The 23,869-nt window shown below is 35.8% G+C and overlaps 1 protein-coding gene across 1 annotated transcript in view; it reads left to right on the forward strand.

The window, feature by feature from the left end:
• Positions 1 to 23,869, forward strand: part of SNTG1 (syntrophin gamma 1) — a 610,136-nt gene that overhangs the window by 507,442 nt on the left and 78,825 nt on the right. Inside the window, exons 14-15 of the mRNA XM_017531764.2 lie at positions 3,335 to 3,451; positions 5,012 to 5,083. Coding sequence (XP_017387253.1) covers positions 3,335 to 3,451; positions 5,012 to 5,083 — 189 coding nt within the window. The remainder of the gene's footprint in view (positions 1 to 3,334; positions 3,452 to 5,011; positions 5,084 to 23,869) is intronic.

Raw genomic sequence — 23,869 nt, forward strand, 5'->3', positions numbered from 1 at the left:
CTGGAGTGCAATGGCGCGATCTCGGCTCACCGCAACCTCCACCTCCTGGGTTCAGGCAATTCTCCTGCCTCAGCCTCCTGAGTAGCTGGGATTACAGGCACGCGTCACCATGCCCAGCTAATGTTTTGTAGTTTTAGTAGAGACGGGGTTTCACCGTGTTGACCAGGATGGTCTCGATCTCTTGACCTCGTGATCCACCCACCTCGGCCTCCCAAAGTGCTGGGATTACACGCCTGAGCCACCGCGCCCGGCGTCACCTTCATCTTAAAAAAATAATTTTGCTATGCATAACATCTCAGATTGGCTGTCATTTTTATTCTATAATTGAAGTTCACGTTCCATAATATTCTATTTTTTCTTGTTTCTTTTGAGAAGTCACTTTTCAATCCAATTATTATTCCTGTAAAGGGAATATATTTGGGGTTTTTTTCTGTCTTCTTGTCACTTTTACTATGTTCTTTGTTGTCTTTGGTTTTCTGAAGACTCATGCTGAAGTGCCTTGGCGTGTTTATATTTATCTAGCTTTTGTTTTGCCTGTCTTCTGAACCTGTGTATTCACTTGTTTTTATCTATTTGGGAAAATTCTTCACCATCATCTCTTTAAATATACCTTCTGTTCATTCCCTTTCTTTGTTGTGCTTGGGTTGGGAGTCAAATGGGAAGTTTTATATTTCTCACTGTAACAACTTTTTCTCTTCTTCTCATGTATGTTTTCCCAAACTTTTGTCTCTCCAATCATTATTCTAGAAATTTTTTACTGAGCCATCTTTCTATTCACTAATTATTTCTTAGCTGTTTTTTTAATATATTGTTAAACCCAACTGTATGTGTTATAAATATTTGTCTAATTTCTAATGGGAACAATTTATAATCTATTTTCTCACGTGTACTCTGATAAAGTTTCAATCTTTTATATTCTTATACATAGCAAACCTAGTTAAATTAATGCCTGTAATAGAAAATTTCAATACCTAAAATGCTTAAATATTCAGTTCTGCTGTCTATTGTTTTTATTTGTCATGTTTTTCTCCTGATGTAGTTTATGAAGTTTTATTTCCTTATATTCTTGGTTATTTTTATTCTGTTCCAAGAAACAGTTCTTATGAAAATCTATTGACACAAGTAATATTATTGTCATTCAGAAAGGATTTCTATCTTCTTTAGTCAGGAGCCTGAGAGAACTCCCGGTTCATCATAAACCATTTCAAGCTTGACGTTTTCCAGATCATTTTAGCGGCTTAAATCTGAGCTCCAGTCTTTGCAAGGGCTTGATGACATCTGCCTTAACTTTGTTATTAGGATGTTATTATTTCTGATCTTAACTAAAAGCAAAGCATGTTTACTAAGACCTTCACACGTGGAGAATCCTGTACTTTAATATTTTGATCTAAACCTGTGAGATTCACCAGTGTAGCTGAGTCCCTCATGTGACATTTCTGTATAGAAAGTGCTTACATGGCAAAAATTCTTCCCACATTTGTATTAATGATAAACCTCTCTCAATTTTCAGATTACTGAAATTTTTTCCTTTTTGTTCTTTAATATCTTGTAAAATATCTAGAGCTTTAAGCATATTTTTTCCAGTTTCCTAAGGCAACATTAGATGGTGGGTTGTCTATATTCTCTAGTATGCAACTACTGGAAGTGTAAACTGTCATATCCTCTCATTTTTAACTCATGTAATTATTTTGACACATTAAATATTTATTAAACCAAGTCATGCTTTTCTTTATGGGATGGTTATCTATTACATTTCATTTACTCTTTCAAAACTGTCATGTTATCTGATCAACTATACCTGACCATATAAGCAATACAAAATAATCAATTATTATAGCTGGTTCTTATTATGTTATTATTAACCAGTAAAATCTCTATATAATGCATATGTTGGTAATCTAAAAGATTACAGAATACATTAGATAATTAGAAGAGCAAGGCATCTTGGTTCAAATTCAAATTCTAACTTGTACCAAGTTTGATTCATTTGTTAAGCTAATTTATTTAAATCACAATCCCTTAATTCATTAATTCAGGGACTTTATGTCTCAGAGCCTTATTGTAAGACAAACTGAGATAATGAGATGGTGAACCGTCTAATTATTTTAGACGGTAAATATAATTAATGGAAAGAAGATGGGATCTGTGAATAGACAACAGTAATATTCCAATACTTGCATTTCAAATCCTTGCATTGTTATTTGTCAATTGTTACCACATTAATGCTGTGCAACAAACTGCCCCCATTCTAGCTGAAATACAACAATAAATATTTCTTTCTCTCTGAAAGTGAGCTGTTTGTCATTAGCCACCAGCATGAAGCTAGCTGGGCTTCGTCCAGGTGTTAAGCTGGGCTCTGGTCTGCTATACATGTTCCTATCCTAGGTATGAGTTTTTCATAGTAATGGCAAAAGCACAAGATACTAAACTAACTCTACTTGTGTCATGTTCATTAATATCTTATTGATGATAGAAGATCTCATAAGCCAAAAAACAAAAAGAAAAAAAATGTCTAAGGGGGGGAATTAACTCCACCAACCATAAAGCCAATATAAATTATATGAAGTGAGAAATATATCCTTGCACATAGAGTTGTGATGAGAAAGAAATGGAAGCCACATGAATATGTTGTTAGAAATGTCATAATCATTTATTATTTATGTATATGTTTCACTCACACAAAAACCAGATCATAAAGAGAGGAGTGGCTTATCTCACAAAATCTTCGTTGGGGAAATCGATCCACCTATGTTTAAACACTAGCGGCTAAAGAGTTAGTTTTAATGCCATTTAATATAGGAATACACTAGCATAAATTGTATTCATTGAAGGTCAGTGATTAAAGGAGGACATTTATAATTCTCCCCTGTCAGGCACAGGGGAGAAGTACTGCACCGCCTTAGTGGTAATGCGCAAGAGGTCTCTCTGACTTGCTTCCTTTACTCACTTTAACATTGTGTATTGAGCACATTCCCAGTTAATAAAATGTCAGGGATTGGTAAGCAGGTGGGATCCATCAATGAATTCTATTACAAATAAATATTTTTTCTGTAATAATTGGTAGAGTGGGAAATATAATCCATGGCAGATTGGATGGCATAAACACTGGAAACATATAAGAAATTCTTATGAGAGGTTTACATTCATTTACTGAAGGTAAATCTAGCTTAATGTACTTTATTGCGTCCATCAATGTGATAATTTTATGTGAGTTTATAATACTACATGAAAAATATCTAAAGTATTTTTGATATTTATATCTAAATATCTTTTAGACATGAGATATCTAAAATAAAAAGTTTTTGACAGTTGATTGCATTCCATTTGCTTGCAGATTGTCTACATGGGCTGGTGTGAGGCCCGGGAGCAAGACCCCCTTCAGGACAGAGTGTACTCCCCAACCTTCCTGGCTCTGAGGGGCTCATGTCTGTACAAGTTTCTGGCACCTCCAGTAAGTGTTTTATCCAAATGTATTGGTCTTTTCCATATTACCGCAACAGATTGACGTCAACTTAACAACATCAAATAGTATACTATCAATAGTTTTAAAAACGTTATAGAGAAAAACATGGAAACCAACTTATCTGATTTAACTTACTAAAAATACATTTTCTGATGTAAACATTGGCTTTATCACCCTGGAAAACTCTGGAAATTTGTTATTTATAAATAGTGAACCTATAAAATAATGGATCAAATTATAATGCTGTTAAAAATCCCATGAAGTCATGGGAAAGGATATTTTAAGAAACATTTTCAAGCATACATCAGTGTATTTTGTTCACTGAATGAAAATAAATTAATATATCAGAAGTGGAATAAAGAATGAGTAAACTGTTTTAGAGCTCTACATGAATGAACATGTTTGCTAAACTTATTTTCAAAGGATCTTTCGAAAGCTTTTAAAAATGCATTCAGTACTTTTAATTACTAGTAATTTATTATTAGCAAAGAATAATAGGAAATCTCAAAGTGATAGCATTTTGTCTAGCTGTTATTAAATCTATCTCGCCCTAGTGGTAATTCCATAAGATGATGTTAACTCTCAGGTTGTTCGTTTAAATTAGAGGATTTCATACTTAGCAAACATCACAAATACATTCTGGTAAGCTATCATTTATGACAGTAAAACTATATTTATCTATGCTGTACAGGTCTCTCTAAGTAAAATCAATAGCGTTTTTATCTTCTATTATACTCTATATTCGAGTTATTGAGATTTGCATTAAATATGTATAGATACCTATTGGACCTCAAGTCTTGCTTTTGGAAACATGTACTTTGCAGCACAGAAAACACTCAATAAATATTTATTGAATATAAATAGCACATGGCAGACCAGTCTCTTGCAGGTTAAATGATACATAGGATTTAGTAATCATCAGGTCTGACTTGCTGCTGTTTTAAATGCCTGTGTCTACACAAAGTGTAAAGCACTAGGAAAACAGGGAAAAATTAATATTTATATATTTTACTTTATTCCTACTCTGAATAATTTCTTTGACAAGACAAGTAAATATACGTTTCCAACCTAAGTAAGTGAAATAACTGCATTGTGATTTTGGTGTGTTTGCAATGTCACAGTCATCCAGGAATTTCTTAATATAAATTATGCATATTTAAAAAATACAGCTGTGTTGAGGTCTAGTATTGTCTGTATTTAACTGATAAATAGAGAAAAAAATAATCTGTTTGTGGAATGTAAATATTTAGTATTTATATGTTGAGAATATATACATTATTTAAGATACCTAAGGACACTGGGCACATGGGAACTGTTGCACATAACATAAATCATTTGCTGAAAGCATAAGACAAATGGTGACAAAGCTTGGAATAGAGGAAACAAGAGTATTATATAGGGTCCTTTATGAACATAGCTTCACAGATGAGAGACTAAATAGACACATCTGTGAAAGTTTTGCTTATTTTTCACCATATTTATGCAAATCAAATAGAGTGGTAAATAACTTTCTCAAACAAATTACACATTATTTTCTTATCGCTTAAGGTAACCACCTGGGACTGGACGAGAGCAGAGAAAACATTCTCGGTTTATGAGATTATGTGCAAAATCCTCAAGGTATGATCAGTAATAAGTCCGTATTTGAATGGCTTTTCTTCAGTGAATAGCACCTCTGGGCTCATAAGTAGCCCACAAAAACAAATGATTCATGGAATGAAAGAAGAGACAAGATAAAGACAAATGAAAGAGAAAGAAAATAAACTAGACAAGAAAAAGAAAATACAGAATGCACAGAAGTGCACTAGCACTCAGCTACCTGCTTAAATAGCTAGCAAGCAGACTGCAGTCCCGCTGAGGGTGAGGGAAGAGGGAGAAGCTCCGCAGGAGTTCACTGAGGAGGAAGAAAGTTCAGAAAGTTCAGCTGAAAGTAGTCTGAATTTAAATATCGGTTGTTGCCACTATTTTAAAATTCTTTTTTTTTTCTCAATGAAATGCAAAAAAGAAAGATTTGGGTAAGACCTGGAATTAGAAAGTGTAGAAAATATAAAGATAAAAGCAAAGAAAAGTTTTGTTATTTTGTTCTTAATCTCATGGCTTGACCATCTTTTTGTGTATGTGAAAGAACATACGATTGTCATTTATCAGTTGAATTTCATGCCATCCACAGGATTATTGCAATAGCAAGCTATCACAAATTCTGTAAAATGTCGCATGGTTTCCATAGAATTTTTTAAAGAATTAAAATTGGAAGAACCTATAAAACCTGAAGACTAATATATATTCATTTTCTACTGTAGAGTTTGTATGCTTGGACTCCCCACAGACTGATAATTAAATTCCTGCCGCAGGTTGACCTTGTTTCTGTATCCAAGGGGAACTAATTTCCCTGTGCTTTATGTTAGCTCTTTCTCTTCTGGCTAAAGACTTAGCAGAGCAAAAAGTGCTGAAAATTTTTAAATATAATAAAATGCCTCAAAAGTATCTGACAGCAGAGAGACAAAATATAATTACCTCAAAAGTGTTCATAGTTTCTATTCCTTATAGACAATTTTGGATTAAAGCTGAAGTTCTCTGAAGTACAAAATCCAACTAAAAATATAACTCATTGATTGTTCATGTCTGTACATGCTTTGAGTTATTTTGTAGGAACAATGGTTTAAGGATACCCTGAAATACTTGAGTGTATTGTTAGTAAAGAAGGGTCTGACGATTTCTAAAACAGGTACCACTATCTGAGGAAAAGGAGATCATACCCAACTCCAGTTTTCTGAAATAATTGGCAAAATGGCTAATGACATAGCTTTCTAATTGTGTATTTTTTGCAAAGCTACTCATGGAATTAGAATTAGAAAAGAAAGAAGGACATAAAGAAAAAGAGAGAAGAAGGAAGGAAGGAAGAGAAAGAAAGGAAAAAGAGAGAGGGAGGGAGGGAAGAAAGGGAAGGCAAAGGGAGGCAGTGAAGGAAGGGGAGGAAGAAAAGACAGGGAGAGAAGGAAGGAAAGAAGGAAAGAAGGAAGAAAGGAAGGAGGGAGTGAGGGAAGGGAAGGAAGGTCAGGGAAGGCAGGGAGGCAGGAAGGCAGGAAGGGAGGGAGAGAAGGGGAGGAGAGGGGAGAGCAGGGAGGGAAGGAAGGAGGGAGGAAGTGAGGGAAAGAAAGGAAACTGCCTCAACATAATCAGCTTCATTTGTCTATTCTCTGTCTATACACTAACGTAACTTTTTCATAGTTATTATGCACACATATTTACATATTCTTATTAGACTTAAATTATTTTCTAACCACTTTCCAAGTGGTTACATGCTCTTTAAAATCTTCTCTTTAAAAAAAAGCTATTTAAACATTAGAATGTAATGCAGTTTATTACAGTACTTTAAAAAGGAAAATTTTAAAGGAAATAATAAAAATTATGTTTAGCTCCATCGCCATATAAACACTCAATATTTTGTATCTCTGTTAAAATATTTGACAAAGTAAGATTTTACAATTCATGATCTGCTTTTCTGTGTAAAAATATGGCTTGAGATTTTTTTTTTTTCTATGACAGTCAATGTTCTTAAAAAACACCGATAACTTTTTGATAGATTTCGTCTCTCCCATCATTTGGCTGTATTCATTGAGTCTACTTTAAAGTTTTACATTTAGGTTTCTCCCCCGACTTGTCCTTGCTATCAGGCTTATCACAACAATCATTCTTTGAACGGTTAAACAGAAAATTAAGTGTTTGCTAGATACCAGGTAATCTCAGCACTTGTTATGTGGCTGAGAAAAATGCAGAAAACCCGCCAGTTTAATTGAGCTTGAATTTTATTAGATGTTAAGTAAATCAGGAAAGGAGACAAAAATAGTAAATAAATCAATGAGACAAAATAATAATACGTAGGAAAGCCTGATCTTTGCTCAGAGACTTTTATGCAAATTCTTATTTCCTTTAGTCTAAATTCTGAGCTTTGCAAATCCCATGTGGAAAAATATTTTAACATATTCAAGATACTAAATCCATGTGACCAAATTGCCTCCTGTAAACGTCATCTTAACTTACGCTGCCACCAGAAGTGTCTTTGAGAGTGCCTGTAATATTTACACTCTGACCAAATTAAAATCAAAGACTACTTCCCATTTTAACTTTCTATTTAAAATTTTCTATAAGCCTTAGTTTACTTTAATTTTTTTTTTTAATTTAAGTTCTGGGACACATGTGCAGAAGGTGCAGGTTTGTTACTATATGGGTACACATGTGCCACGGTGGTTTTCTGCACCTATCCACCCTCCATCTAGGTTTCAAGCCCTGCATGCGTTAAGTGTTTGTCCTAATGTTGTCCTTCCCCTTGCCCTCAAACTCCTAACTGGCCCCCGTGTGTGAAGTTCTACTTGGGAAAATGTTTACATAGGTTAGTGAGGCCTGGAGATAAGTATTCTCAGACATCAAATACAATGTAAATCTACCTTCAGTTGTTGTATGTAATTAAGGAAGCCCCTCCCACTAGTAAGTACAATGCTGGTGCTTTATGCTTTATGGCTTGACATTAAACATATAACGCCATCCTTCAAGCTCCCCCTTTCCCAAAGAAAAATTTCATGTAGCATAAAAATAGAGGCGAGGCTATGGCCAAATGGCTTATGTTCGATGCCCAATGGCTTATTTTCCTGTATGCAGATTGCATTCTGGCCTTCTCCTATGTCAGGATCAGCAGTTGGAAAATGATTAGTTTGATAAGGAAGCCAGTGAGATTGGTGGGACTGGTGAGCAAATCAGAAGATTCTTCTACAACCCTGCCCTCGTAGCATTTCTGATGCAAACTGTGCAAGTGGTAGATTTCAGATGAGGCTAATTAAAAGTCAGATTTGAATATCTGGAGCACAGAACAACTGGCCTGTGACCACTAATCAGAAAAATCCTGTCCCTTCTGATATGTTGATATTGAAGCTACATCAGTAATAACAAAAGTGAAGTAATAAAGTTCATCTGGTATATGTAGCTTGCATGTAAGTGCCAGGTATTGTCCTTGGTGCTTAGTATATGAATTCAGTTTATATTTATGTAATCTGTCAGTTATTGTTATTCCCATTTTACAGATATGGAAACTGAGGTCAAAAAGTTTAATAGCCTAAGTTTACATAGCTAGTAAATTTCAGAGCTAAAGATATGAAACTTGCAATGTCTCAAAATTCTGCACTCTTATACATTATGCTACGCTTACTACACTGTCTCTTTCTCTCTCTCAGTGTAAATATTGATAATTGGGGGAAAAAATGGGAACCAGAGAGCCAACCTGGTGCTGATGAGAGAGCAAAAGTTTCAGAATAAGAGGAACTTGGCAACAAATGCCACTTCCGTTACTGAAACCATTACCCTTTACAAGTGTATTGGGCACTATTAACTTCAGTTCTTCATCTGTGAAATGCAGCTTTTGATGCATAGGGTGTTGTAAAGATTGACAATTTGTTAACTGATTTGTGAATGCCTTTTTGTCTATTAATTCACATTACAGTTACTCTGAGTACTTTCTGTGTGCCTGTAATATGTAAACTTTCCCAGAAGTACAAAGAAGCGTGTGTCCTCTCAACAATACAAACAAGATTGTTGCAGCTGTAGTCAGCTTGGGTATGAGGTTGGTGTTGGTGTTTGGATGGAACAGATCATAGGAAACGGCCATAATAAAGCACATCGACCTTATCTGAGGAACAAAGGATAGCCACTAAAGCGTGTCAAGCGTGGGGAGAGACTGAGCTTGCCCATTTAAAAATTCTTTTTGAATCCAACGTGATATGGTGTTGAAGGGGCCAGAGGGGAGTGCTCCTGGGGCAACTTCTGGTCAACAAGGGTATGGCCAGTGGGCCAGGAGGAGTGAGGCAGAGGAAAGGGATATTCAACACCTGTCCCTTTCAGAGCGAGCATTAGACTTAGCAAGAATAAGTCTTTGGACCATAAGGATTATTTTTTAGTTTTTTTATGATACTGTTTTTCAGCCGGACATGACATATAAGTTTAAATGTTTGAATAAAGTATACATAGGGAACAATAACGTCACACTGATATTCTTCTAGAATCATTTTTAGAAAAACAAAAACAAAACATGGCTGGCAGGGCTGAATGAGGAGGTTGGGCAGAGTGAAAGTAGGTGGGAGATGGGGAAGGAGGAAGAGGGATTGATCAACTAAGTAGATATGTTATGGGGAAACTGAAATAGGAGCCTTATTTCTCACTGTCAGAGATGAGAGTCATAAACACAGAAAGAAAGAAGCCTAGGATAAACTCTGAGTTATTGGATTAGAATTAGAAATATTTATATGCAACCTCAGTTTGCAATGTATGTGTTTATATGTACCTATGTGTATGTGTGTGTGTGTACATATATATGTGTTCAGCTGTACCTTACTCTGTCCCCAAAATATCTGGGGTCAGAGAGTTCTCAATAGCAAGGAGCACACTCAGCAAAGCTCTCTGTTTCTCAATATTATTCACTACAAAGAGCCAAAACTCTGTAGATAAATGTTTGATGGCTGGGTTGTGGTATAGAAAGTAAAAGATGAGGCTAAGTCGTATTACTTTGCTAGAAAATAAAGAGGTGCTCAGAAAATGATGGAGACAGATCAAAAGACATAAAAGCTACTTCCAAGAGCATCCATTGGGCAAATTCAGGACAAATTGAGCAAGGGTGGGCTAAAATAAATGTTAGAAATGGATTATAACCCAACAAATAAAATAAGAAACCGTGAGTCTATCTTCATAAAACTATGTAAGTGGAAAATTTGACAAGAGACAGAGAATTTACATAGTTTCAAAGTACCTCCTCAGAAAGAACTTACTGTAATTATGGAAGAAGAAAGAAGAACATTACAGGGCACACATGTGACAGCATAGCCTTAATAAATTGATCAGGGTGAACGCTTCATTAATGCCACACATCAAAAATTTTGCACGTCTGATATGATGATAGGCTATCATAATTAGCAGAATAGCAGGCCCATGACATTCCTGCTAAAGCAGTGTATAAATGAAATCTAACTAGGAGGAAGCATTGATCTAATGTAATGTAAATGAGAAAGCCAATGTAATCTAACCAAATCTAAGGTGATTTAACCTATTCTAGTCCCGAGAAAATGACCAACAAGCCCAAATGAGGCATATTTTATAAAATAAATGTCCTATTTTCTTCAATAGTGTCAAAGTCATTAAAGTTAGGGAAAGATCAAGGCACTGTTACCACTGAAGGCAACTAGCAAGTCAGAACAACCGCATGCAGCAGAGGATTTTGAACTGGTGAGTCATGAATGAAGTCCAAGGACTAGACCACATCAGAGTCCTTGCTTTGGTGATTGCATTGTGTTTATGTGGGAAAATGCCCTAATGTTCTTGTTTGCAGAAGGTACACACACATTAAACTATGAGGGTGAGAGGTTATGAGGTATCACAATGGTAGTTACCAAGCAGTTCAGAAATAAATACCTGTAATTCACTTGCAGGTGTTCTTTAAATCTGATTGTATTAAAAATTATTCCATGTCTGTATTTTCTATATGAATAGAATTACAAAACAAGCAAACAAGGAAAAACAAACCTGCCTCATGTAGAGGCAATGCAGTAAATCATTACAGAAACCCCTAAAGTCAACCAGGCTTGTACAAATGTTCTAAGACGGTGCTAAAATTGTGCTCGAATTAAGAACAGCTAAGAAGAAATACTTCCAAAAATAAGTGAAATAACAAAGACATAAATAGGAAAAAAATTTCTTTTAAAAATTAAAATAATGGAATAATTACATCTTAAATAAATCTGTCAATTTATTTATAATCCTCATATTTCAATATCAAATATTATTATATTTTCACATAGCCCGTATTTACTGTATTTGTGTTTGGAAAGCTATATCTAATATTATTATTTCTTTTATCATAACTGCTTACACTTTTAATAGAAAAGAGATGCTCAAAATTAGCATGTTTATTAATATGGTTTCAAATAAAAGCAAAATAAACTAATATAAAAAGTACAGAAATATATAATATATACATTAATTAGGATATAACAGAAGATAATACATGATATAAGAGTATGTTGATATCATTATTAGGCAAATGCTAAATATTTGGGAGAGACAAAAATATTTCCAGCAGACTGAAATTTATGTGGAGAATCATTTTACAGTAGAATTTTATATCAATGACAGGCATTAGTAGAAATGATTATTAAGAACACCAAAGTAACCACTTTTTTAAAAAGTTACATTTTAGGGAGGCCACTTGTCTTTATCTGTTTTCTCTTGCTGCAACTGAATACCACAGACTGAGTAGTTGATAAGGAATAGAGGTTTAATTATTAGCTTATGGGTTTGGAGGCTGGGAAGTCCAAGAGCATAATGCTTGCGTGTGGTGAGAGTCTTCCAGCTGTGGCATAACAGGGGGAAGCATCACAGGAGTGACAGCAAGCCTAGTAACTCAGGTCTTTTTCTTCTCTTTATAAAGCTACTAGATCCATCACATGGCCCCATTCTGATGACCTTATCCAATTCTAATTGCCTCCCAAGTGCCCACCTCTTAGCAACATATAAATTTGGTTATTAAGTTTGTAAGGAATAAAGTTTTGGGAACACGTTCAAACCACAGTACCATCTTAAGTAAAATGAGGCGTCTCTGCACTTTTCTGACTATATTTACATCTGCTTTCATTTTTAAAATATTTTTTCTTAAAAATTTTATTAAATAATTTACATGTTATTAAGTAATTTAAATTAACATAGTTCCTTTTTTACTGTAACATTTTAGAATTAAATTAGCATAAAAAGTTTAGTCCCTTCCTAAACTATGAGCTTCTGAAAATATGTTTTTATCTTTTCCTCTGATAATAGGACTTTAATTCCCTGGTGATTTTTAAGAGACATTACAGGCTGTGCACTTAGATTTTAGTGTAGCAGCTCTGGGTGGGAACTAAGGTTCAGCCATTCCTAGTTCTGTCTATAAACATGCCTTAGAGATCACATCAGAAGGAAGTCACTGACATCAACAAAGCTAATCCCAGCAACTTCAAATCCAGCTTCCTGTCTTAAAAAATATGATAATCATATATAAAAACATAATTTTATTTTTTATTTTTGCTAATAACATTTTATTGTTTATCAATATTTTAACATGTATCCTTTTGTGAAAGTGACTCCCATAAATTCGCCGTATGTTATATAAAGTGGTTATTTCCATTTACCAAGACATCTTTCAAGTGCCAAATATTAATTAAATCTTATGTTTCAAAGTTTGTTTCATTTACCTATTTTTGCTCTTAAAAGTTCAAAGCCATCTTTGTTTCATACTTTTTCTTGCTTTGTTTTATTTTCCAAGGAGAGATTTCTGATTCTTTTAGTTTGTTCTTATCTAGTGACACCTGTGTTCATTATCTTTCTCACATTATTATTATTATTTTATTTTATTTTAAGTTCCAGGATACATGAGAACAATGTACAGGTTTCTTACATAGTTATATGTGTGCCATGGTGGTTTGCTGCAACTATTGACCCATCCTCTAAGTTCCCTCCCCTTACCCCTCATCCCCCAACAGGCCCTAGTGTGTGGTGTTCCCCACCTCGTATCCATGTGTTCTCATAGTTCAACTCCCACTTGTGAGTGAGAACATGCAGTGTTTGGTTTTCTGTTCCTGTGTTAGTTTGTGGAGAATGATGACCTCTAGCTTCATCCATGTCCCTGCAGAGGAAATGATCTCATTTCTTTTTATGGCTATGTACTATTCCATGGTGTGTGTGTACCACATTTTATTACCCAGTCTATCATTAATGAACATTTGAGTTGGCTCCATGACTGCTATTGCATATAGTGCTGCAGTAAACATACATGTACATGTGTTTTTACAATAGAATCATTTCTAATCCTTTGAGTATATACTCAGTAATGGGACTGCTGGATCAAATGGAATTTCTGGTTCTAGATCCTTAAGGAATCACCACACTGTGTTCCCCAGTGGTTGAACTAATCTACATTCCCACCAACAGTGTGAAAGCATTCCTATTTCTCTACAGTCTCTCCAGCATCTATTGTTTCTTGACTTTTTAATAATTCCCATTTGGACTGGCATGAGATGGTATCTCATTGTGGTTTTGATTTGCTTTTTGCTAATGATCAGTGATGTTGAGGTTTCTTTTTTTTTCTTCATATGTTTGTTGGCTGCATAAATGTCTTCTTTTGAGAACTGCCTGTTCATATCCTTTGCCCACTTTTTGATGTTTTTTTTTTTCTTGTAAATTTGTTTTAAGTTACTTGTAAATTCTGGATATAAACCATTGTCAGAAGGGTAGGTTGCAAAAATTTTCTCTCATTCTGTAGGCTGCCTATTCACTCTGATGATAGTTTTTTTTTTGTTTGTTTGTTTTGTTTTTCTGTGCAGAAGCTCTTTAATTAGATACAATTTGTCAATCTTCATTTTTGTTGCAATTGCTTTTGGCATTTTTGTCATGAAGTCTTTGCCCATGCCTATGTCATGAATGGTATTGGCTAGGTTTTCTTCTAAGGTTTTTATTGTTTTGGGTTTTACATTTAAGTATTTAATCCATATTGAGTTAATTTTTGTAAAAGGCGTAACGAACGGGTCCAGTTTCAGTGTTCTGCAATGGCTAGCCAGTTTTCTCAGAACCATTTATTAAATAGGAAATCCTTTTCTTATTTCTCACTTTCGTCAGGTTTGTCGAAGATCAGATAGTTGTAGATGAAGTCTCTATTCTGTTCCATTTGTCTATATGTCTGTTTTAGTACCAGTACCATGCTGTTTTGGTTATATACTACTGGCCTTGTAGTGTAGTTTGAAGTCAGGTAGCATCATGTCTCCAGCTTTGTTCTTTTTGTTTATGATTGTCTTGGCTGTATGGGGCCTTCTTTGATTCCACATGAAATTTACAGTAGTTTTTTCCTAATTCTGTGAAGAATGTCAATGGTAGTTTGATGGAAATAGCATTGAATTTATAAATTACTTTGTGCAGTGTGGCCATTTTCACAATATTGATTCTTCCTATCCATAAGGCTGGAATATTTTTCCATTTGTTTGTGCACTTTTTTTTTAATTGCATTTTATGTTTGGGGGTACATGTGAAGAACATGCAAGATTGTTGCATAGGTACACACATGGCAGTGTGGTTTTCTGCCTTCCTCCCCATCTCCTATATCTGGCATTTCTCCCCATGCTATCTCTCCCCAACTCCCCACCCCCCACTCTCCCTCCCCTAGTTACCCTAGACAGACCCCAGTGTGTGATGCTCCCCTGTCTGTGTCCATGTGTTCTCATTGTTCAACACCTACCTATGAGTGAGAACATGTGGTGTTTGATTTTCTGTTCTTGTGTCAGTTTGATGAGAATGATGGTTTCCAGGTTCATCCATGTCCCTACAAAGGACACAAACTCATCATTTTTGATGGCTGCATAGTATGCCATGGTATATATGTGCCACATTTTCTCTGTCCAGTCTATCATTGATGGGCATTTGGGTTGGTTCCAGGCCTTTGCTATTGTAAACAGTGCTGCAAGGAGCATTCATGTGCATGTGTCCTTATAGTAGAACAATTTATAATCCTTTGGATATATACCCAGCAATGGGATTGTTGGGTCAAATGGAATTTCTGTCTCTAGGTCCTTGAGGAATCCCCACACCGTCTTCCACAGTGGTTGAACTAATTTACACTCCCACCAACAGTGTAAAAGTGTTCTTATTTTTCCACATCCTCTCCAGCATCTGTTGTCTCCAGATTTTTTAATGATCACCATTCTAACTGGTGTGAGATGGTATCTCAACGTAGTTTTGATTTGCATTTCTCTAATGACCAGTGATGATGAACATTTTTTCATATGTTTGTTGGTCTCATATACATCTTCTTTTGAAATGTGTCTGTTCATATCCTTTGCCCACTTTTGAATGGGTTTTTTTTTTCTTGTAAATCTGCTTTAGTTCTTTGTAGATTCTGGATATTAGCCCTTTGTCAGATGGGTAGAGTGCAAAATTTTCTTCCCATCCTGTTGGTTGCCAGTTCACTCTAATGATTATTTCTTAGAAATTCCATTTGACCCAGCAATCCCATTACTGGGTATATACCCAAAGGATTATAAATCATTCTATTATAAAGACACATGTGCACATATGTTCATTGTGGCACTGTTTACAATAGCAAAGACCTGGAACAAACCCAAATGCCCATCGATAATAGACTGGACAAGGAAAATGTGGCACATATACACCATGGAATATTATACAGCCATAAAAAATTATGAGTTTGCATCCTTTGTAGGGACACGGATGAAGCTGGAAACTATCATTCTCAGCAAACTGACACAGAACAGATAATCAAACATCATAGGTTCTCACTCATAGGNGTTTTGATTTGCATTTCTCTAATGACCAGTGATGATGAACATTTTTTCATATGTTTGTTGGCCTCATGTATGTCTTCTTTTGTAAAGTGTCTGTTCATATCCTTTGCCCAGTCTTATTTCTTTGAGCCATGGTTTGTAGTTCTCCTTGAAAAGGTCCTTAATATCCCTTGTTAGCTGTGTTCGTAGGCATTTTATTCTCATTGTAGCAATTATGAATGGGGTTCGCTCTTGATTTGGCTCTCTGTTTGTCTGTTATTGGTATAAGAGAATGCTTGTGATTTTTGCACATTGATTTTGTACCCTGAGATTTGCTGAAGTTGCTTATCAGCTTAAGGAGATTTGGGGCTGAGACAATGGGGTCTTCTAAATACACAATCATGTCATCTGCAGATAGAGACAATTTGACTTCCTCTCTTCCTATTCAAATACCCTTTATTTATCTCTCTTGACTGATTGTCCTGGCAAGAACTTCCAAACCTTGTCTTGTACTGGTTTTCAAAGGGAATGTTTTCAGTTTTTGCCCATTCAATATAGTATTGGATGTGGGTTTGCCATAAGTAGCTCTTATTATTTTTAGATATGTTCCATCAATATGTAGTTTATTGAGAGTTTTAACATAAAGTGATGTTGAATTTTATCAAAGGCCTCTTCTGCATCTACTGAGATAATCATGTGTTTTTTGTCCTTTGTTCTGTTTATGTGATGGATTACGTTTGTTGATTTGTGTATGTTGAGGCCTGGCTTGCTTCTCAGGGATGAAGCCAACTTGATTATGATGGGTGAGTTTTTTTATGTGATGCTGGATTTGGTTTGCCAATATTTTACTGAGGATTTTTACATCAATATTCATCAGGGATATTGACCTGAAGTTTTCTTTTCTTATTGTGTCTCTTTCTAGTTTTGGTATCAGGATGATGCTGGCTTCATAAAATGAGTTAGGGAGGAGTCCCTCCTTTTTAATTGTTTGGAATTGTTTCAGAAGGAATGGTACCAGCTCGTCTTTGTAGTTCTGGTAGAATTCGGCTGTGAATCTGTCTGGTCCTGGGATTTGTTTGGATGATAGGCTATTAATTACTGTCTCAATTTCAGAACTTGTTATAGGTCTATTCAGGGATTCAAATTCTTCCTGATTTAGTCTTGGAAGGATGTAAGCTTCCAGTAATTTATTTATTTTGTCTAAATATTCTAGTTTATTTGTGTAGAGGCATTTATAGTATTCTCTGATGGTTGTTTGTATTTCTCTGGTGTCAGTAGTGATATCCCCTTTAACCTCTTTTTTATTGTGTCTATTTGATTCTTCTCTCTTTTCTTCTTTATTAGTGTAGCTAGCAGTCCATCTGTTTTGTTATTTTTTTCAAAAATCAGCTCCTGGATTTATTGATTTTTTTGAAAGTTTTTTTGTGTCTCTGTTCCTTCAATTCTGCTCTGATCTGAGTTATTTCTTGTCTTCTGCTAGCTTTTTTATTAACTTTCTCTTGCCTCTCTAGCTCTTTTAATTGTGATTTTAAGGTATAGATTTGAGATCTTTCTGCCTTTCTGATGTGGGCATTTAGTGCTATAAATTTCCCTCTTAACACTGCTTTAGCTGTGTCCCAGAGATTCTTGTACATTAAACCTTGGTTCTCATTTGTTTCAAAGAACGTCTTGATTTCTGCCTTAATTTCATTATTTAACTAGGAGTCATTCAGAAGCAGGCTGTGCAATTTCCATTTAATTATGTATTTTTTAGTGAGTTATTAATCTTGAGTTCTAATTTGATTATACTGTTGTCTAAAAGACACTTTGTTATGACTTCAGTTCTTTTGCTTTTTCTGGGGAGTGTTTTACTCCAATTCCATAGTTGATTTTATAATAAATGCCATGTAGCATTGAGAAGAATGTATATTCTGTTGATTTGGGGTGGCGAGTTCCGTAGATGTCTATTAGGTCCACTTGACCCAGCGCTGAGTTCAAGTCCTGAATAACTTTGTTAATTTTCTGTCTCAAAGATCTGTCTAATATTGACAATGGGGTGTTACAGTCTCCCATTATTATTGTGGGAATCTACAGCTCTTTGTATATCTCTAATAACTTGTTTTATTAATGTGAGTGCTTCTGTATTGGGTGCATATATGTTTAGGATACTTAGTACTTCTTGTTGAATTGTTCCCTTTACCATTATGTAATGCCCTTCTTTGTCTTTATTAATCTTTGTTGGTTTAAAATCTGTTTTGTCAGAGATAGATAGGATTGCAACCCCTTCTGTTTCTAAATTTCCATCTACTTGGTAAATCTTCTTTTATTCCTTTATTCTGAGCGTATGCGAGTCTTTACATGTGAGATGGTTCTTTTGAATACATCACACCAATGAGTTTTGACTCTTTATCCAATTTGCCAGTCTGTGTCTTTTTATTGGGACATTTTGCCCATTTACATTTCAGGTTAGTATTGTTATGTATGAATTTGAACCTGTCATCAGGATGTTATCTGGTTATTTTGCACACTAGTTGATGCAGTTTCTTCATAGCGTTATTGATCTTTATATTTTGGTGTGTTTTTGCAGTGGCTGTTACCTGTTTATCCTTTCCATATTTAGTGCTTCTTTCAGGAGCTCTTGTAAGGCAGGCCTGGTAGTAATGAAATCCCTCAGCATTTGCTTGTCTGGAAAGGATTTTATTTCTCCTTTGCTTATGAAGCTTAGTTTGGCTGGATATGACATTCTGAGTTGAAAATTATTTTCTTTAAGAAAGTTGAATATTGGCCCCCAATCTCTTCTGGCTTGTAGAATTTCCACTGGGAAGTCCACTGTTAGTCTCATGAGCATTCCTTTGTAGGTGACCTGGCCATTCTTTCCAGTTGGTCTTAGCAGTTTTTTCTTCATTTCAACCTTCGAGAATCTGATGATTATGTGTCTTGGGGTTGATCTTCTAGTGGAGTGTCTTACCAGTGTTCTTTGTATATCCTGAATTTGCATGTTGACCTGTCTTGCTGGGTTGGGGAAGTTCTCCTGGATAATATCCCAAAGTATGTTTCCATTCTCCCTGTCTACTGCAGGTACTCCAACTGATCATAAGTTCACTCTTTTTATGATGTCCCATATTTCTCAGAGGCTTTGTTTATTCTTTATTCCTTTTCATTCATTTTTCTCTAGTTTTGTCTGTATGACTTATTTCAGCAAGGTGGTCTTCAATCTCTGATATCCTTTCTTCAGCTTAGTTAATACTTTTGTGTGCCTCATGAAGTTCTTGTGCTCTGTTATTCAGCTCCATCAGGTCATTTATGTTCCTCTCTAAACTGGTTATTCTAGTTAGTAGTTCCTCTAACCATTTATCAAAATTTTTAGGTTTGCATTGGGTTAATACATGCTTCTTTAGCTCAGCATAGGTTTCTTATTCTTTTAGTTTCTTCATATCTAGTGACACCTATTTATTAGCTATCTCACATTATTATTTTTAAATGATGTCATTTGCACTCCATTTTTTATGTCAGGTGTAAGCAAAGCATAATTTTGTCAAAATATTTTAAAATAATTGTATATTATTTTGTAATGTCTCATGATTCTCAAAATGTTTATTCTTTTTGTTAAAAAAGTATTCTCACCATTTTTAAAAGGTATTTCTAAAACAACACAAGGTTTTTATTGAAGTCAAATAGCTATTTATCAGCAATGTGACTTGGTAATAGAAAGATTCAGTCACTTTATCCCATTAAGAATTTAATATGTACACAGGAGCTATCTAATTCTGTTTTCCAATATTTGGAGTGAAAATAATTCACACATATACAAAAGAAACCAACATCTTACCTATGTCTCTCTCAAAATCTCTTTATGGAGTTACACTTCCTCATTAAAGTGAGTCTAAGAGCAATACGTTGATTAATGATTACAGAATTCCATGTTGCAGAATCCCTTCAAGCTGAGTCAGAAGATGTTCCAAATGTTATACTGAAAATAAGCACTGGAAAAACATTGCTGTTTTACATCCTAACATTTTAATTTACTACAATAATTTTAAATAAAATATGGGAGTATAACTATATTAGAAAAATCTACCTATCATATGTAAACAAATCTTTATGAATTGTGAATAAACTGAATACTTAAAATATTTAAATTTAATAGTGACTTATTTTCCATAATAATTTCTGGTTAGTAAAACTTTGTATGAACATTCATAACATATCCTTAATGTAAGAAAAAAACTAGAAAATAGGTTTTGTTACACAAATAATTTGGTGCCAATCTCAAGGATTCAGTCCCTTAGGATGAGAATTATTTTTAATGTTCTATTTAGTTTAAATTTCTTCAGGTCTATTTCAGGTTTTTCCATAATCTTTCTAGACTTAATACGTTTTGATTTCTGTTTACAAAAATTTTTTGCCTTGCAAGTTTACATAGTGTATGACTGTAAAACTGTTTGGCCTTCCAAAACCTTATATTATTTTTGTAAAAGTAAAAATATAAATTTAATGTCAGAAAAAGCCCAAGTGTCATCTCCTTCTGAGTCCTTCATCCACTAAGAAATATTCTGAAAAAGTTTTCCAATGGCCTTCTAATTCTGCAAATTGATTTAGTATATATATACATAATTATTACACTTTAAGTTCTGAGATACATATGCAGAATGTGCAGGTTTTTTACAAAGTTATACACATGCCATGGTGGTTTACTGCATCCAAGACTCTGTCATCTACATTAGATATTTCTCCTAATGCTATCCCTCACCTAGTCCCACACCACCAACAGACCGTGGTGTGTGATGTTCTACTCCCTGTATCCATGTATTCTGATTGTTTAACTCCTACTTATGAGTGAGATCACGCAGTGTTTGGTTTTCTGTTCTTGTGTTAGTTTGCTGAGAATGATGGTTTCCAGCTTCATCCATGTCCCTGCAAAGGACATGAACTCATCCTGTTTTATGGTTGCATAGTATTCCATGGTGTATATGTGCCACATTTTCCTTGTCCAGTCTATCATCAATGAGCATTTGGATTTGTTCCAGGTATTTGCTATTGTGAACAGTGTTGCAATAAACATACATGTACGTGTGTCTTTAAAACAGAACAATTTATACTCCTTTGGGTAAATATCCAGTAATGGGATTGCTGGGTCAAATGGTATTTCTACTTTTAGATCATTGAGGAATCACCAAACTGTCTTCCACAATGGTTGAACTAATTTACACACCCACCAACAGCATAAAAGCATTCGATTTCTCCATATCCTCTCCAGCATCTATTGTCTCCTGATCTTTTAATGATCGCCATTTTGACTGGTGTGAAATGGTATCTCATTATGGTTTTGATTTTCATTTCTCTTATGACCAAGGATGATGAGTATTTTTTCATATATTTGTTGGCTGTATAAATGTCTCCTTTTGAGAAGTGTCTGTACATATCCTTCACTCACTTTTTGATGGGGTTGTTTGTTTTTTCTTGCAAATTTGTTTAAGTTCTCCATGTATTCTGGATATTAGCCCTTTGTGGGATGGATAGATTGCAATATGTTTTTCCCATTCTGTAGGCTGCCTCTTCACTCTGATGATAGTTTTTTTTTGGTTGTGCAGAAACTCTTTTGTTTAATTAGATCCCATTTGTCTAATTTGGCTTTTGTTGCCATTGCTTTTGGTGTTTTAGTCATGAAGTCCTTACCCAGGCCTATGTACTGAATGGTATTGGCTAGGTTTTCTTCTAGAGTTTTCATGGCTTTAGGTATTAAGTTTAAAACTTTAATCCATCTGGGAGTCAATTTTTGTCTAAGGTATAAGGAAGGGATCCAGTTTCAGCTTTCTGCATATGGCTAGCCAGTTTTCCCAACATCATTTATTAAATAGCATATCCTTTCAAGGTTCTTACCTTCCATGCATCAGGTTAGAACATGATCGTTTAGCTCAGATAAATATGTTATTATCCACCTTCTGAAGCCTGCTTCTGTCAATTCATCATACTCATTCTCTATCCAGGTTTGTTCCCTTGCTGGTGAGGAGCTATAATCCCTTGGAGGAGAAGATGCATTCTGGCTTTTGGAATTTTCTGCCTTTTTGCACTGGTTTCTTCCCATCTTCATGGACTTATCTATCTGTGGTCTTTGAAGTTATTGACTGCATGAGGCCTCTGAGTGGACATTCTTTTTGTTAATGTTTCAACTATTTCTTTCTGTTTGTTTTCCTTCTAACAGTCAGGTCCCTCTGCTGCAGGTCTGCTGGAGTTCACTAGAGGTCCACTCCAGACCCTGCTTGCCTGGGAATCACCAGCAGAAGCTGCAGAACAGCAAAGATTGCTGCCTGTTCCTTCATCTGGTAGCTTCATCCCAGAGGGGTCTCACTAGATGCCAGCCAAAGCTCTCCTGTATGAGGTGTCTGTCAGCCACTACTGTGAGGTGCCTCCCAGTCAGGATACCTGGGGGTTAGAGAGCCACTTGAGGAGGCAGTCTGTCCCTTATCAGAGCTGAAGCTCTGTGCTGGGAGATCTGCTGCTCTCTTCAAAGCTGCCAAGCAGGGATGTTTAAGTCTGCTGAAACTGTGCTCACAACCACCTCTTTTCCCAGGTCCTCTGTCCCTGGATAGTGGGGCTTTATATATAAGTCTCTGAAGGGCTGCTGTCTTTTTTCAGAAATGCCCTGCCCAGGGAGGAGGGAATTTAGTGATACAGCCTGCCTGCAGAGGCCTTGCTGAGCTGCTGTGGGCTCTGCCCAGTTAGAACTTCCCAGTGGTGGCTTTATTTACACTGTGATGTTAAAACCACCAACTCAAGCCTCAGCAATAGTGGACATCTCTTTCCCCATTGAACTCAAATGTCCCAGGCTGAGCTCAGACTGCTGTGCTGGCTGTGAGAATTTCATGCCAGTGGATTTTATCTTGCTGGTCTTTGTGGGGATAGGTCCCACCAAGCCAGACCACTTGGCTCCCTGGCTTCAGCCCCCTTTCAAGGAGAGTGAATGATTCTGTTTCACTGGTGTTCCAGGAGCCACTGGGGTACGAAAAATAAACTTCTGTGGCTAGCTCAGTATCTACCCAAATGCCACCTAGTTTTGTGCTGGAAACCTAGGGCCCTGCTGTTGTAGGCACCCTGCTGTTGGAGGAACCTCCTGGTCTGTGGGTTGTGAAGATGGTGGGAAGAGTGCAGCATCTGGACTAGAGTGCAGGATACAGTCACTGATGACTTCCCTTGGCTAGGAGAGGGAGTTCTTCAGCCCTTTATGCGTCTCAGTTGCGGCAACATCCCATTCTACTTCAGCTCACCTTCTTTGGGCTGCACCCACTGTCCAACCAGTCCCAATGAGATGAACCAGGTATATCAGTTGGAAATGCAGAGATCACCCGCCTTCTGCATTGATCTCCCTGGGAGCTGCACACTGGAGCTATTCTTATTCGGCCATCTTGCCAGCAATCCAATTTAGAATATATATTTTAATGATAGAGTGACATAGATAGTTTGTGGTTGTTTTCAATACATCATTTTACTACTACTGAAACTGACAGTATTTTATCTCATGAATTATTTTATTAACAATAATAATATTGTTCTTAATGAGAACACATGGACACAGGAAGAGGAACATCACACACTAGAAACTGTTGGGGGATGGGGGAGGGGGGAGGAACTTGGAGGTTGGGTCAACAGGTGCAGCAAACCATCATGGTAAACACATACCTATGTAACAAACCTGCACGTTCTGCACATGTATCCTGAACTCAAAGTAAAATTTAAAAAGGGAGAAAGAAAAGAAAATAATAATGCTAGTGTTCTTGATATTTGTGCTATCATTTTCTTAGAATAATATCAAAATCTATTATTAACATTATTTCTTATAGAAACTTAGCGACATACATCCAACACTCTCTACTTCCTGTTACTTAACCTTTGCATATTTTAAATAATTGAATTGATAAGTGATATTGCTCAACATTTCTTTTCATTATAAGTAGAGAAAGTGAAGATTACAGGTGTGCTCAACAGTAACTGCTCACCTACTGGGTACCAAAAACCCATAAGGACTCAACTTTTTGGGATTAAGCTGCTCTGTGTCCTTACCATATCCACACAAGTCCTATTTATGGAAGATGTG

The sequence above is a fragment of the Cebus imitator genome, unplaced genomic scaffold, assembly GCF_001604975.1.
Source record: "Cebus imitator isolate Cc_AM_T3 unplaced genomic scaffold, Cebus_imitator-1.0 Scaffold73, whole genome shotgun sequence".
In the NCBI taxonomy this organism is placed as follows: domain Eukaryota; kingdom Metazoa; phylum Chordata; class Mammalia; order Primates; family Cebidae; genus Cebus; species Cebus imitator.